The sequence below is a fragment of the Rhinopithecus roxellana genome, chromosome 12, assembly GCF_007565055.1.
Source record: "Rhinopithecus roxellana isolate Shanxi Qingling chromosome 12, ASM756505v1, whole genome shotgun sequence".
Classification (NCBI taxonomy): Eukaryota; Metazoa; Chordata; class Mammalia; order Primates; family Cercopithecidae; genus Rhinopithecus; species Rhinopithecus roxellana.
Window position 1 is genome coordinate 31,802,071 of NC_044560.1, and position 16,434 is coordinate 31,818,504.

Genomic DNA, 16,434 nt, shown 5'->3' on the forward strand with positions numbered 1-16,434 from the left:
AGGCTGTCAAGTCACCAAACCGGATGTGATATTCAAGTTGGAGCAAGAAGAGGAGCCCTGGGTGATGGAGGAAGAAATGTTTGGGAGGCACTGTCCAGGTGAATAAGTGAAAAGCAGCTCTGAATGAGAAAGCCACATGAGAGTTGTTCAGTGAAGGGTTGATACCATTTCACAATTTCCAAGATTTTCTTAAAGGCCCTATTCTTCTAGAGTGACAAATGGGATGGAGTGGTTTAGATTACTGTGACATTTTTAGATATTATTCTTCCTATATTGCAGATATTCTCCTCTTTTAAATTGTAGAGGGCCAGTAGCCCTATCCAATTTCATAATACCATCCTTCCCTAATTCATTCACAGCCTTCCTTTCAGGATTATTGTTCCTCTCTCTGTGATCCTTGGGCACTCTCTTTCCTTTATGTTTATGGTTTCATTTCCTTATGCACTCAGTATTTCATGGTTGTGTAGTAATTTTTTTTTTTTTTTTTTTTTTTGAGACGGAGTCTCGCTCTGTCGCCCAGGCTGGAGTGCAGTGGCCGGATCTCAGCTCACTGCAAGCTCCGCCTCCCGGGTTTAAGCCATTCTCCTGCTTCAGCCTCCCGAGTAGCTGGGGCTACAGGCGCCCGCCACCTCGCCCGGCTAGTTTTTTGTATTTTTTAGTAGAGACGAGGTTTCACTGTGTTAGCCAGGAGGGTCTCGATCTCCTGACCTCGTGATCCGCCCGTCTCGGCCTCCCAAAGTGCTGGGATTACAGGCTTGAGCCACCGTGCCCGGCCCGGTTGTGTAATAATTTTAAAACATGTTTCACACTTACGTTTCTTTTCATTTCTTTCCTTCTTTCCATTTTAAAAAGCTTCAGACTTGTGTTTGGTTAACAGTAGTTTCACTTCCCATTGTACTTCACAACCCTGACAGTCCCATGGCTTAGAAATGTAAAAGTTTCTGGCTTAGAAATCCCATGGCATCTCCTTTCTGCTTATTCCCGTCTCCCATTCCTTTAATTTTTTGAAAATACACGAGGTCCATACTTGGTTAAAAAAATATAACTAGTAGCCGGGCGCGGTGGCTCAAGCCTGTAATCCCAGCACTTTGGGAGGCCGAGACGGGCGGATCACGAGGTCAGGAGATCGAGACCCTCCTGGCTAACACAGTGAAACCTCGTCTCTACTAAAAAATACAAAAAACTAGCCGGGCGAGGTGGCGGGCGCCTGTAGCCCCAGCTACTCGGGAGGCTGAAGCAGGAGAATGGCTTAAACCCGGGAGGCGGAGCTTGCAGTGAGCTGAGATCCGGCCACTGCACTCCAGCCTGGGCGACAGAGCGAGACTCTGTCTCAAAAAATAAAAAATATAACTAGTATTATACCTATAATACCAATAGTATACGTATACCTTTTGTGCAAAAGCATATCGTAACCTTGACACAGTCCCTTCCTTTCCACAGTTACATACACTTCTTTTTTGGAGTTATCCTGGCTATTTTTGATTGTTTTACCGTACAAATTTTAGACTTAACTGTCTATTTCCAGAGAAAAACCTGTTCGAATTTTTTTTTTTTTTTTTTTTTTTTTTGAGACGGAGTCTTGCTCTGTCGCCCAGACGGGAGTGCAGTGGCCGGATCTCAGCTCACTGCAAGCTCCGCCCCCCGGGTTCACGCCATTCTCCTACCTCAGCCTCCCGAGTAGCTGGGACTACAGGCGCCCGCCACCTCGCCTGGCTAGTTTTTTGTATTTTTTAGTAGAGACAGGGTTTCACCATGTTAGCGAGGATGGTCTCGATCTCCTGACCTCGTGATCCGCCCGCCTCGGCCTCCCAAAGTGCTGGGATTACATCGAATTTTTATTGGGATTGTGCTAAATATATAAATTAACTTGCAGAAATTTAACATCTCTTTAATGCCAATGTTTTCTGTCTAAGAACACACTCTGTTCAGATTTTCATATCTCCTTTTGTGTCCTTTAGAAATGGAGCTTTCCAAGTTTTCCCATTGTTGCTTTTGTATATCTCACTATAATAATGGGTAAGAAAGCTATAAAATCATTCTTATTTACAGATAATGAGATTATAGCCCTGGAAAACACAAGAGAACCAATTGAGAAAGTATAACAAATAGTAAGAGAACTCAGTGAGGTGGTAGGATATCAAATTTAACAAATAAAAATCAATAGCTTTCATATATACTTCAACAACCAAATAGAAGATACTAAGGAAAGAAAACTACATTTATAATAGTAAGAACAAAGATGAAATACCATTCTAGGTATGGATATATAACAGTATACTGAACAAAATCCTGTCTTTATGAGCTTGTAATTTAGTGGAAACTGGAGTCCCTGAGGTTTTGCATATGGGAAAGTATCTTTTTAACCTTTACATTTGGTTGATAGTTGGCCATGTGTAAAATTCTTGAGCCATACTTTCTTTTCCAAAGAGTTTTGTAGACGTTACCTGAGGGATTTAGAGAATTCTCTGTTGTTTCCTAGATTCAGATGTTGCTTGGAGAAGTCTGAAGCCTGATTATTTCCTCTCATGGGTGACTTATTTTCCGGGATGCCTATAGGTTTCTTTTTCTTTGAAGCTTAAGTGGCTTTGTGAGGTTATGTCTTGGAACTGATCACTCAGTATCAGCTTTTCCTTTCAACTTGTGGATTCATGGTTTTTGTTCCTTGAAACATCGTCATATAGATTTCATGCTCATTTCTTTTATGGTTATCATTGTCATCTTTGAATGAAGGTATTTCCTGCTGTACCCACTGTTTACAGAAGGATAGTGTTGAAGACTGTCCAGAAAAATGCTCTGAGTTGGTAAGAAGCCTTGATACCTCACACTGACCTCCTTTATCATACAAGGTTTTGTGTTGAGAGTTCGTTTACCCTTTCATTCTCCCAAGTTAAAGAGAGATTATTATTTACATATTTCCTGTAGAACTCAGTGTCTCTTCCATCTTCCTATGCTAACAAACTGCTTATATAAGAATACTGGCTATTCGCATCTCCTTGTTCAGCCCTGCCTTTGTACCATTTGTCAGGGCCAGATGAAGTCTGTTTTGTTCCTGCTGCAATCTCAAGACATCTGGCAAAAAAATGACTGATTCATTCCGCCCACAAGGGGGTGCCTCTGTTTTAGAGAACAATGTTCCCTGTACTTTTTGTTTGATATAAGAAACAGGAACTGCTATCTCTGGATTTCTTCTCTGCCTAATCCAGTCTGTTTTCTGTTCTTTCCTCCTATTCTGGGGATGGAGTCTAGCTGTCTTTAAGGTTCGTTGAAAATGTATTTTCTTTTTTTTTTTTTTTAAGCGGAGTCTTACTCTGTCACCTAGGCTGGAGTGCAGTGGCACAGTCTCAGCTCACTGCAACCTCCGCCTCCTGGGTTCAAGCAATTCTCCTGCCTCAGCCTCCCAAGTAGCTGGGATTACAGGTGTGAGCCACTGCACCTGGTCAGAAGATGTATTTTCTTTTTGTTTCTTCTTCTCCATGTTTGCAGAGTGGAGAGGAGACAGAGATGTTTAATTCTACCATATTGAAACAGGAAGTCCTCTATGCTGTATTTGATCCATTTCACCCTTCTTGGAAATGTCTTTCTTCTTTGTGTTTCTCTAAAGGATTCAAATTCTTCCTTGGTTCTGGTTTATTGTTTGTTTCTTCTTCCCTTATAAAATATCTTTTAAATGATTCCTTTCTCAACTCTCACTGGACATCACCCAAAGTAGTTCTGAATTATAATAGACTTCCTTTTCCTCAAAGTACCTTCATGCTATATCTGTGTTCATGCCATTAAATAGGTATTTAACTCTAGAAATGACAGCATTGGAATATGTATCTTTAATGCCTCCAGAATTTTGAAACTCTTCATATCTCTGCCATTAATTATGAGTGCTCTTACCTAATTTCTAGCAGTTATTTAACTTTAATATCATTTTCTAGTAAATGGTCCTCAGTATTTCCAGCCTACATTGGTCTTGCCCTTCTTCCAACTAACATTCTATTACGTGTCTACCACAGTGGTTGGAATCTGAAAACATATACTATCTTCTGTGTGTTTTCATATTTTGATGTCTAACACTTGTTTATTAGTCCATCTGGAGAAAGAAAAACTTTAATTCTTCTATAAATGAGTCATGATTGATGCAGAGCTATATTTGGGAAGATTTTCCTTGTTTTTGGTTGTTTTAAAATGTTTACCTATAGATTTCAAAATAAATGTGGAAGAAATCAGGCTGGAGTTAGAAAGACAGGGCATAGTCACATGAGATAGTGTTGAATGTTAAATTGAATGTGAATGCAATTTAGTAAATGAGTAAACCAGACAAAGAACACCTAGAAAGTTTTAAGAGAAGGGCTGTAGAAGAAGTAACAAGATTTAGGCTTTCTTTTTCTTTTTGAAAAGAGCTTGGCATTGAAGCCATTTTCCTGTAAGATCTATAGATTATTTAGACTTATTAAAAATTAGAAAACATAACAAAATGTTTGGAAAGTAAAATTAGCGTGTTTGTTTGTGGGGTAAAATTAGAAACATGGCCTGGCTAGGGGAGAGAAGATTGTAAGAGATTAGTGAAATCGAGGATGAATTTTCCATTGTAGAGTCAGAAAGTTCTGAATTTTGCCAGCATTCGTGTTCTCTTTTGCTCTTTTGTTTTTAAAATTTTGTTGTCAATTTAGTTTAATTTTTCCCCTGTTTAATTACTGAGGCTATAGTTTTGCCCTGTGTATGCTGGCAGCAAGGTTACAATAGTCAGTTATAAGCAGAGGCTTATAAGATAACAAAATATGAAAGTTAAAAAACATCTAGTTATTTGGATTTTAAGTTACCCACAGTTGATGGAACTCCAGGGGCATGGAAAACCATTGTAGAACTAATGATGTAGGAATGTTATCATTTTGGATGATGGTATGAAAGAAAAAAGTTAAAACACAATGGAATTTGATATAAAGGCAGTTTCAGTGTGTAGAAATAAACATAGGATAAGATGATAGGACCTGCTGTTAGAACACAGTGGTGAATCAAAGATGACTTGCCTTCTGATCAGCTTTATACTTTTTATTCAATAAAATTAGACCTCCCTATTTCTAATATGCCTTGTTCTTTAAGCACATATAAAAATGAATCACAATTAGATGGAAAGTTGGAGCTCTTTCCATATTTATTACCAATTTTGGATCGTATTTAGTTTGGACAGACTAATCTTCAATATGTTTATATAGAAATAAAGGAATTGGAACTTTATGAAAGTTAATTTGCTTGTGGTATGCAGACTGCATGCAAGATAGACTTGTCAGGATCGTATGACAGCTAATCTAGGCAAAAGTAATGAGAACTTGGGTTATTATTTGTTTCTCTTCACCTAATGTAGCTGTTATTTCTCTCTTATGCCATTTCTTTCCTTTGTAATATGCATTTTTAGTTTTTTCAAAGTATACCTTATACATTACTTGTTTTAGAGAGCCAGTAGAAATATCAGATTATAGCAATGCTGTGCTCTGACCTCACATTTCACTTCCATTGGTCAATTATTTTTGACTTTTTAAAACTATCTCTTTTGTTGTCGACCTACATATTTTGAAGCAAATGTTTATACTGCTCTGTAATTTTTTTTTTTTTTTCGAGAAAGAGTCTTGCTCTTGTTGCCAAGGCTGGAGTGCAGTGGCATGATCTTTGCTCATCGCAACATCTGCCTCCCAGGTTCAAGTGATTCTCCTGCCTCAGCCTTCCAAGTAACTGGGATCACAGGCATGCATCAACATGCCCAGCTAATTTTTTGTATTTAGTAGAGACAGGGTTTCACCATGTTAGTCAGGCTGGTCTTGAACTCCTGACTTGCCTCAGCCTCCCAAAGTGCTGGGATTACAGGTGTGCGCCACTGCACCCGGTCTGTAAATGTTTTTGTAGTCATTTTCAAACATAAGAATAGAGAGATAAAAGAGCTGGGCACGGTGGCTCACGCCTGTAATCCCAGCACTTTGGGAGGCTGAGATGGGCAGATCACAAGGTCAGGAGATTGAGGCCATCCTTGCTAATATGGTGAAACACCATCTCTACTAAAAATACAAAAAATGAGCTGGGCGTGGTGGCGGGTGCCTATAGACCCAGCTACTTGGGAGGCTGAGACAGGAGAATGGCGTGAACCCAGGAGGCGGAACTTGCAGTGAGCCAAGATCGAGCCGCTGCACTCCAGACTGGGTGACAGAGTAAGACTTCGTCTCAAAAAAAAAGAATAGAGAGATAATAGAAGGAATCCTCATGTATTCATCACTCAGCTTCAACAGTTATCGACATTTTCTTAGATTTGTTTACTCTATTTCTGTCATACCCACACTCCAGTTTTGTTTTGCTTTTTTGCTGAGCTACTTTACCTTTTGTTTTAAATACTACCGTGTGTATTGCCAAGAGTTTTTTTAATCCTGCAATATTTCTAACACACTTAACAACATTAGTAATAATTTCTTACTATCTGCTACTTAGTCTCTGTTATATATTTCATTGTCTCAAGAATGTTGTTTATGGTTGATTTATTTGAATCAGGATCCAGATAAAATCTGCACATGCTTAGTTCACAGGCTATACAGAAGCAGGCTGTGGGTAAGGTTTGCCAACCCCTGCTCTAGATGTACCTTATTCTGGATTTGGCATTTAACCTCCTCCTAGTGGTGTTTATGACATGCTTCTTTATCCCATTTTTCTGTAATCTGGCTTTACTCAATGAAGGTTCAAATCTTTGGCAAGTATACTTCATAGGTGATGCTGTATACATCCTATTGCATCTTATGTCGGTTTGTCCCACTTACAGATATAATTGAGATTGATCAGTAGATTCTTGTGTTGTCAGGCCAAATCCTTCTATGTCAGTGATTTCTATCAACCTTTCACTTAAGGGTTTTAGCACCTATTGACTGTCATAGCCTAGATCCATTATTTTATTAGAGCATCTTTCGCTTTTATTAGCTGAAATTCTCTTGTAAAGAAAAACTCTCTCATTAACTATTTGATTTCACTGAAATACAGTTTCTGAAGTCAGGAAAAAGAAATACTCTTTCTCTTTAAAAGCTTTTAGAATAATGATTGATGCCCTAGAGGTTTCCAAAATTTGTCAAGTTAAATCATTATAAATTTATGTAATTTGAGCATCAGAATATATTATAGGCATATAAATAATATTTTTTCATATATTGTTATTATTATTGGAGACAGAGTCTTGCTCTGTCGCCCAGGCTGGAGAGCAGTGGTGTGATCTCAGCTCACTGCAATATCCGCCTTCCGGGTTCAAGCGAGTCTCGTGCTTCCACCTCCTGAGTAGCTGGGATTACAGGTGTGTGCCACCACACCTGTAATTTTTGAATTTTTTAGTAGAGATTGGGTTTTGCCATGTTGGCCAGGCTGGTCTCAAACTCTTGGTCTCAAAGTAATCAGCCCACTTTGGCCTCACAAAGTGCTGGGATTACAGTTATGAGCCACCGCACCAGGCCCATATATTAATACTCAAATTGTCTCATCTTTAGCAAGAGGGATCTTTGGCTAATCTTGTAAATTTCCTGCGTCAAACATGGAAATAGCCATTTCTTTAAAAACTTTTATCTCTTTTAGCAGGAAATGATATTGTGGAGACTGCAGTCTGAGTATTATGGTTGCTCTTTAGTACTGAGTTATTGGTTCTATAGCTTTTTTTTTTTTTTTTTTTGAGACGTGTTAGCCAGGATGGTCTCTATCTCCTGATCTTGTGATCCGCCCAACTCGGCCTCCCAAAGTACTGGGATTACAGACTTGAGCCACCGCGCCCGGCCGGTTCTATAGCTTTTAAGTGGACAGAGCTAGGAAAAATGCATCTTTTAAAAAATAAAAAATAGGCCAGGTGCGGTGGCTCATGCCTGTAGTCCTAGCAGTTTGGGAGGTCAAAGCAGGCAAATCACCTGAGGTTGGGAGTTCGAGACCAGCCTGACCAACATGGAGAAAACTCGTCTCTACTAAAAATACAAAATTAGCCGGGCATGGTGGTGCATGCCTGTAATTCCAGCTACTGAGGAGGCTGAGGCAGGAGAATAGCTTGAACCTAGAAGGTGGAGGTTGTGATGAGCTGAGATTGTGCCTTTGCACTCCAGCCTGGACAATAAGAGCAAAACTCCATCTCAAAAAAAAAAAAAACAAAAAAGAAAAAGAAAAATATATGTGAATTTATAGATACGTAAAATTAAAATTAAAAAGTATAGGGCCCTTTTACCTTTTATGCTGAAAATCTTGGCTCCTTATTACATTATTTGCTTAGTTCTTATATATTTCTCACTCTTGGCACTATTGACATTTTGGGCCAGATAATTCTTGGAGGACTGCCTTGTGTGCTGTAGGACATTTAGCAGCATGCCTGCTTCTACTCACTGGATAACAGTAGCACCATCCCTCTTTCTCCCCATCATCTTCCCAATTGTGAAAACCAAAAACGTCTGTAGACCTTGCAGACATTGCCAAGTGACCCTTAGGGAGTAACACTGACTAATCTATCTTCTTTCTTTGTATATTAGTTTCAAATTAACAGTAATACTAATATTACTAATAATAAAAAGACAACTAAATGTAGTTTAAGATTTCTTTGGGGTTTCCTCCTTAGACTATATTCTAATAGGGATATATAGTCAAACAAACTACTATGTTTAAAGTTACTTGAAATAATTTTCTATCTGATTATGGCCCTCATTTGATAAGTAGACTTGTTTCCAATTTTTTTCTATTTTTAGGAATTGTCTTGACTTTCTTTTTTTGATTTAATTTTTATTTTTTCATATGTAAAATATGTACATGATTTTAATGTCAGAACTCTAAAGTTACAGTCAGAGAAGTCATGGTTTCAGGACATGTAAGTGAAAAAAACTCAGTGTACAGAACGTTGTTTAGAATATGCTATCTTCCCAGAGAGACAGAGAAGAGTATGTGTTAGTGTGTAAAATATATATAAAAATTCAATTGGCCCTCAGACAACATGGGTTTAAACTGCACTGGTCCACTTATATGCTGATTTTCTTACACCTCTGCTACCCAAGACAGCAAGACCAACCTCCTCCTCAGCCTGCTCAGTGTGAAGATGATGAGGATGAAGATGTTTAGGATGATCCACTTCCACTTAATGAATAGTAAATGTATTTTCTCTTCCTAATAACATTTTCTTTTCTCTAGGTTATTTTATTGTAAAAATGCAGTATATAATACATATACAAAATATGTGTTCATCAACTATGTTTTCAATAAGGCTTCTGGTCAACAGTAGGCTATTACTGGTTAAGTTTTGGGATAGTCAGAAGTTAGAAACAGATTTGCAATTATGTGTAGGATTAGCACCCCATCCCCATGTTGTTCAAGGGCCAACTGTACATATGATATATGTGTGTATGTGTACTATATATAAGGAAATGTATGATAAACATATATATGTGTGTGTGTCTGTTTGTATGTTTTTTTTTTTTTTTTTTGAGATGGAGTCTCGCTCTGTCACCCAGGCTGGAGTGCAGTGGCCGGATCTCAGCTCACTGCAAGCTCCGCCTCCTGGATTCATGCCATTCTCCTGCCTCAGCCTCCCGAGCAGCTGGGACTACAGGCGCCCACCACCACGCCCGGCTAGTTTTTTGTATTTTTTAGTAGAGACGGGGTTTCACCGTGTTAGCCAGGATGGTCTCGATCTCCTGACCTCGTGATCCACCTGTCTCGGCCTCCCAAAGTGCTGGGATTACAGGCTTGAGCCACCACGCCCGGCCATGTATGTTTTTTTTAATGATGGAGGAATAATACAAGAACTGGCCAGGCGTGGTGGCTCATACCTGTAATCCCAGCACTTTGGGAGGCTGGGGCAGGCAGATCATGAGGTCAGAAGATGGAGACCATCCTGGCCAACATGGTGAAACCCCATCTCTACTGAAAAACGCAAAAAATTAGTTGGGCGTGGTGGCGTGCACCTGTAGTTCCAGCTATTGGGGAGGCTGAAGCAGGAGAATCGCTTGAACCTGGGAGGTGGAGGTTGCAGTCAGCCGAGACTGCACCACTGCACTCCGGCCTGGTGACAGAGCAATACTCTATCTCAAAATAATAATAATAATAACAATAATAATCCAATAACTAATAAAAATGGTTATCTAGAGGGCAAAGCGGGAATTGGTGTTTCAGGGACAGAGTAGAATCTGGATTTCCCTAAATATGCTGCTGTTTGATCATTTGTCAGTTTTTATCAACTTGATATAAATGAAAGATGAGGTTTAGTAGTGTTATCAATCACTTCTCCTTTCCTTTTTTTCTGGAATATAGATACCTCACAATTTTTAGCTAATTCAGTTTCACCACTTACTTTGTTATGATTGTTGACGTATTATTTACTACTGAGCCAAGAAATGACTATTAATTACATATACTTATATAACTTTTTGTCACTCCTAGAGTTACTACTTGCCTTATTTTTCTGTTTTCTATGTATTTTTAATTTAAATGATACCCTCAGAATTCTTTGTTTAAATAAGGAATCCATCATTGTTACTAGTTTACCTCATTTTGATGCATGAAGGGATAAAAGGGAAATTGTAAACATCTTCCAAAATTCTAAATTTTAAAGAGGATAAAAGAAATTTTTTATGTGTTTTTTTTTTGTTTGTTTGTTTCTGAGATGGAGTTTTGCTCTTGTTGCCCAGGAGTGCAAAGTTGCAATCTCGGCTCCCCGCAACCTGCGCCTCCCAGGTTCAAGCGATTCTCCTGCCTCAGCCTCCCAGGTAGCTGGGATTATAGGCATGTGCCACCACGCCCAGCTAATTTTGTATTTTTAGTAGAGATGGGGTTTCTCCATGTTAGTCAGACTGGTTTCGAACTCCCAGCCTCCGGTGATTCACACACCTTGGCCTCCCAAAGTGCTGGGATTACAGGCGTGAGCCTTCATGCCCTGCCTGTTTTTTTAATTAGTGGACTATAGAATGGTTGGATCAGAACCAAGAAAGTTTTTGTTTGTTTGTTTGTTTGTTTGAGACTGAGTCTCACTCTTGCCCAGGCTGGAGTGCAGTGGCATGATCTTGACTCACTGCAACCTCTGCCTCCCAGGTTCAAGCAGTTCTCCTGCCTCAGCCTCCTGTGTAGCTGAGATTACAGGTGTGCACCACCACACCCAGCTAATTTTTGTATTTTTAGTAGAGACGGGCTTTCATCATGTTGGTCAGGCTGGTCTTGAACTTCTGACTTCAGGTGATCCACGCCTTACAGTCGTGAGCCACGGCACCCAGGCTGAACCTAGAAGTTTTGTGTGGGGCCCCACATGGCAGCGTCTGTTGTTCCTTTTAATCTTTTTATCTCCTGTGTGTAGGTACATGCCAGCATTCATGAGGCTAAATAACAGAAAGGGTTTGTTGATCTCACTCATGTTAGAGTGTATGGTGAATCTAAATCACATGGGAACTCTACATGCAGTTTTGTCTAGGAAACATAGTTTTAACTGCCTTAGCCTTTACAAGATGGAAAAGCATGATGGGAGATTGGAATACATGTTACTTAAGCAGATCCATAACTCTTGCCTTGGTGTGTAACTGCTCCCTACTCAGACTTTAATCCTCTTCTTTTTAGTCCCACTCTTATCCTACCCACTTCCCTTTTTTTTGAGATGAGGTCTTGCTGTGTTTCCCAGACTAGTCTCAAACTCCTGGCCATTAGCAACCCTTCCAAATAGCTAGGAATACAGGTACAGCCCAGCGCATCTGGTTTTTTAAATTAATAAACTTCATCTTTTAGGCTGGTTTTAGGTTCATGACAAAACTGAGTGGTGTACAGAGCTCATGAAAAAGTACGAAGTATATGAATACCCACTGCCCGAGCACACACACAGCCTTCCCCACTGTCAACATCTTGCACCACAGTGGTGTATTTGTTACCATCAATGAACCTGCATTACTGTTATTATTATACACATCAGTATTACCCAAAGTCCGTAATTTACATTAGGGTCACTCCTGGTGTTGTACATTCCATGGGTTTTGATAAATGTATAATGACTCAGATCCATTATAGTATGGTACAGAATACTTTCACTGCCCTAAAACTCCCCTGTCTTCCCCCTATTTATTCCTTCCTCTCCCATAAGCTCTGGCAACCACTGATATGTTTACTGGTCATGATTTTGCCTTTTCCAGTTTGGAATCATACAGTAGGTGGCCTTTTCCATCAGGCTTCTTTCACTTAGCAACATTCATTTAAGGTTCCTCCATGTCTTCTTATAACTTGATGGCACATATTTTTATCATTGATGAATATTTCATTGTCTAGATGTACCACAGTTTATCCATTCGCCTAGTAAAGGGCATCTTCCAAGTGTTGGCAATTAGGAATAAAGCTACTGTAAATATCCATGTGCAGGTTTTTGTATGGATATAAGTTTTCAACTCATTGGGGTAAATACCAAGCATGGTTGCTGAATAATATGGTAATAGTATGTCTGATTTTGTAAGACACTGCCAGACTGTCTTCCAAAGTGGCTGTACCATTTTGCAGTCCCACCAGCAATGAGTGAGAGTTCCTATTGCTCTGCAAACTTGTCAGCCTTTGACTCACTAGTTGCAGCAGGGGTTTTTTGTTGTTGTTGATTTTTTTTTTTTTTTTTTCAGATTTCCTACATAGATGATCACATCACCTGTGAACAAAGACCGTTCTTGTTTCATTTTTCCTTCCTAATCTGAATAGCTTTTATTTCCTTTTCTTGTTGCATTCGGTAGGACTTCTAGTACAATGTTAAAAAGCAGTAATGCGAGGGAACATCCTTGCCTTGTGCTTGTTTATCCCTACCTTTTGAGTGCCTGGATTCTCCAATTCTTGGGCCTTTCCAGTGATTTTTGGCCAAATCACTTTGTTGCTTATTGTCATTTACGTCTTCATGATACTTTAACTTTATAGCTTTGCTATTCTGTTTATGGTTCTCTAAATGCTTCTCATCCTGCAGTATTATGTTAAAATCTCTTGTTCACCTTTTTTACACTCATGTCTCCTTTTTCTTATGGATTTAACCCTTTATTCTTTCACTGTCATTTTAATAGAATTTTAGGAAGGAGGAAAAATACATGCATTCAAGCCAGTGTGTTTAATCACAAATGTTCATTTTGCTCTTTAGCCGTTTGACTCCCTATCAGTCATTTTTGTGTTCACCCTTTCATTTTAATTATTCTATTGATTTTGCTGATTTCTGCACTGTTTTTGGACACTTTACAAAACAATCAAAGCCACTTGGACCTACAGATATCAGTTTTTGTCTCCATATGTTTGATGTAGTAGTTAACTTCTCAAACCTTAGGAACTAGGAACATTTACTCTTAGCTTTCTTTCATATTGGTTGACTAGGCCAACATCAAAGATTAAATGTTTAATTTAATTAAACATTAAATTTGATGTTTCTTAAACATCAAAGATTAATCAGAAAGATTAGCCAATTTCTGATATGTTATTAACAGTATAGTGGTAGAATAATCCACAAGTAATAATTTCTGGTCCTCCATTTTAGAAGTTTGGGAAGTTGATGAACAGATCAAGAAGCAACAGGAAACACTTGTGAGGAAAGTCACATCCATCTCCAAGAAAATTCTGATAAAGGAAAAAGTCGTTGAATGTAAAAAAGTTGCGAAAATATTTCCTCTGAGTTCAGACATTGTTACTTCAAGACAAAGCTTCTATGACCATGACTTACTTGATAAGGGTTTGGAGCATAATTTAGACTTACTTAGATTTGAGAAAGGCTGTATAAGAGAGAAACAGAATGGATGTAATGAGTTTGGGAAACTATTTTACCATTGTGCATCCTATGTTGTAACCCCCTTTAAGTGTAATCAGTGTGGACAAGACTTCAGTCATAAATTTGACCTCATTAGACATGAGCGAATTCATGCTGGAGAGAAACCTTACGAATGTAAAGAATGTGGAAAAGCCTTCAGTAGGAAGGAAAATCTTATTACGCATCAGAAAATTCATACTGGGGAAAAACCGTATAAGTGTAATGAATGTGGAAAAGCTTTCATTCAGATGTCAAACCTTATTAGACACCAGAGAATTCATACTGGGGAGAAACCTTATGCATGTAAGAATTGTTGGAAAGCCTTCAGTCAGAAATCAAATCTCATTGAACATGAGCGAATTCACACTGGAGAGAAACCCTATGAATGTAAGGAATGTGGGAAATCCTTCAGCCAGAAGCAAAATCTTATTGAGCATGAGAAAATTCATACTGGGGAGAAACCTTATGCATGTAATGAATGTGGTAGAGCTTTTTCTCGAATGTCATCTGTTACGCTACATATGAGAAGTCACACGGGGGAGAAACCCTATAAATGTAATAAATGTGGAAAAGCTTTCTCTCAATGCTCAGTATTTATTATACATATGAGAAGTCACACTGGTGAGAAACCCTATGTATGTAGCGAATGTGGGAAAGCCTTCTCTCAAAGTTCATCCCTTACCGTACATATGCGAAATCATACAGCTGAGAAACCCTATGAATGTAAGGAATGTGGAAAAGCCTTCAGCAGGAAAGAAAATCTCATTACACATCAGAAAATTCACACTGGAGAGAAACCTTATGAATGCAGTGAATGTGGGAAAGCCTTTATTCAGATGTCAAACCTCATTCGACACCAGAGAATTCATACGGGTGAGAAACCCTATGCATGTACAGTGTGTGGAAAAGCCTTTAGTCAGAAATCAAACCTCACTGAACATGAGAAAATTCATACTGGAGAGAAACCTTATCATTGTAATCAATGTGGGAAAGCTTTCAGTCAGAGACAAAATCTTCTTGAGCATGAAAAAATTCATACGGGAGAGAAACCATTCAAATGTAATGAATGTGGTAAAGCCTTCTCTCGAATCTCATCCCTCACTCTTCATGTGAGAAGTCACACAGGGGAGAAACCCTATGAATGTAATAAATGTGGGAAAGCCTTTTCTCAGTGCTCATTACTTATTATACATATGAGAAGTCATACTGGTGAGAAACCCTTTGAATGTAATGAATGTGGGAAAGCATTCTCTCAAAGAGCATCCCTTTCTATACATAAGAGAGGTCATACAGGTGAGAGACACCGAGTATATTAAATGAAAGAAGCCCTCTTAAATTCAACCCATGTTTTACTTAAAATATCTTGGCATAAGCTCAAACAACCAGGCTCTTGATGGAAAAATTTTAATACTTTGTTAAAAGATGTAAGACTGGAATAAATGGAGAGAAATACCATATACATAGATGGAAAAACCCAGTATTATAAAAACCTCAATTCTAAAAATCTATAGACTGAATGCACTTCCAAACAAAATCTACTAAGAATCTAGGATCTTTCCAAAATGATTACAAAATTCATGTGAAGGAGAAGTGTATGGATTGCTGAGACAATTTTGAAAAGAACAGAGGAAACACCCTCATTGTATGATAGAAAGTTATAGTCATTTAAAAATGTGTGGTATTAGTACATTAGTAGGTAAATAAGCAGATTTTAAAGAATAGAATATCCAGAAGCAGACTCATGCATATATGTGAACTTGGGGTATGTTAGACCTGACATCATGAATTAGTAGGGAAATGATGACCTAGTCAATAAAATTGCTGGGAATATTTGACTCTCCGTATTAGAGGAAATAAAATTACAACATTATGACATATTAAAAAATAAATATTCTTTTTTTTTTTTTTTTTTTTTTTGAGACAAGGGTCTCACTCTATCGCCCAGGCTGGAGTACGGTGGTGCAATCTCAGCTCACTGCAGCCTTTCTGCCTCCTGGGTTCCTTTTTTTTTTTTTTTTTGTATTTTTAGTAGAGATGGGATTTCACCATGTTAGCCAGGCTAGTCTTGAACTCCTGACCTCAAGAGATCTGCCCTCTTTGGCCTCCCAAAGTGCTGGGGTTTACAGGCTTGAGCCACAGCGCCTGGCCAAAAGATTAATATTCTAAAGGATTTAAATACTAGAATCTGAAAAGCCAAACTGTGAAACCATTGGGAGAAAATAGAGGTTATTATCTATAACGTTGAGGCCAGGGAGCCTTTTTTTTTTAAAAAAAAAAAAAAAAAAAAAAGGACTCTGTAATTCTACTTCTAGGTATACATCCTATAGAAACTCACAAATAATGCATAAGAAATATTTATATGATATATGTACGTATGTATAACCAGATGCAGTGGCACATGCCTATAATCCCAGCTACTTTGGAGGCTGATATAAGAAGATAACTTGAGCTCGGGAGTTCAAGACCAGCCGGGGAAACATAGCAAGACCCAATCTCTTAAAAAAAAGAAATATATAGACATATATCTGCCTTAAAAACAACCTATTCATCATTGGGGTAATGATGAATAAAATATGATGTATTCAAATGATAGAATAGTATACAGCACTTAAAACAGTAACCCAGATCTATATTGTGTAACATGGATAGTTAAAACAATGTTGAGTGAAAAAAATCAA

At 38.5% G+C, this 16,434-nt stretch overlaps 1 protein-coding gene across 1 annotated transcript in view; it reads left to right on the forward strand.

The window, feature by feature from the left end:
* LOC104679929 (zinc finger protein 568) overlaps window positions 1–16,434 on the forward strand; it is an 89,361-nt gene that overhangs the window by 27,332 nt on the left and 45,595 nt on the right. The window contains exons 6-7 of the mRNA XM_010385663.2: window positions 3–98; window positions 13,490–15,040. Coding sequence (XP_010383965.2) covers window positions 3–98; window positions 13,490–15,040 — 1,647 coding nt within the window. The remainder of the gene's footprint in view (window positions 1–2; window positions 99–13,489; window positions 15,041–16,434) is intronic.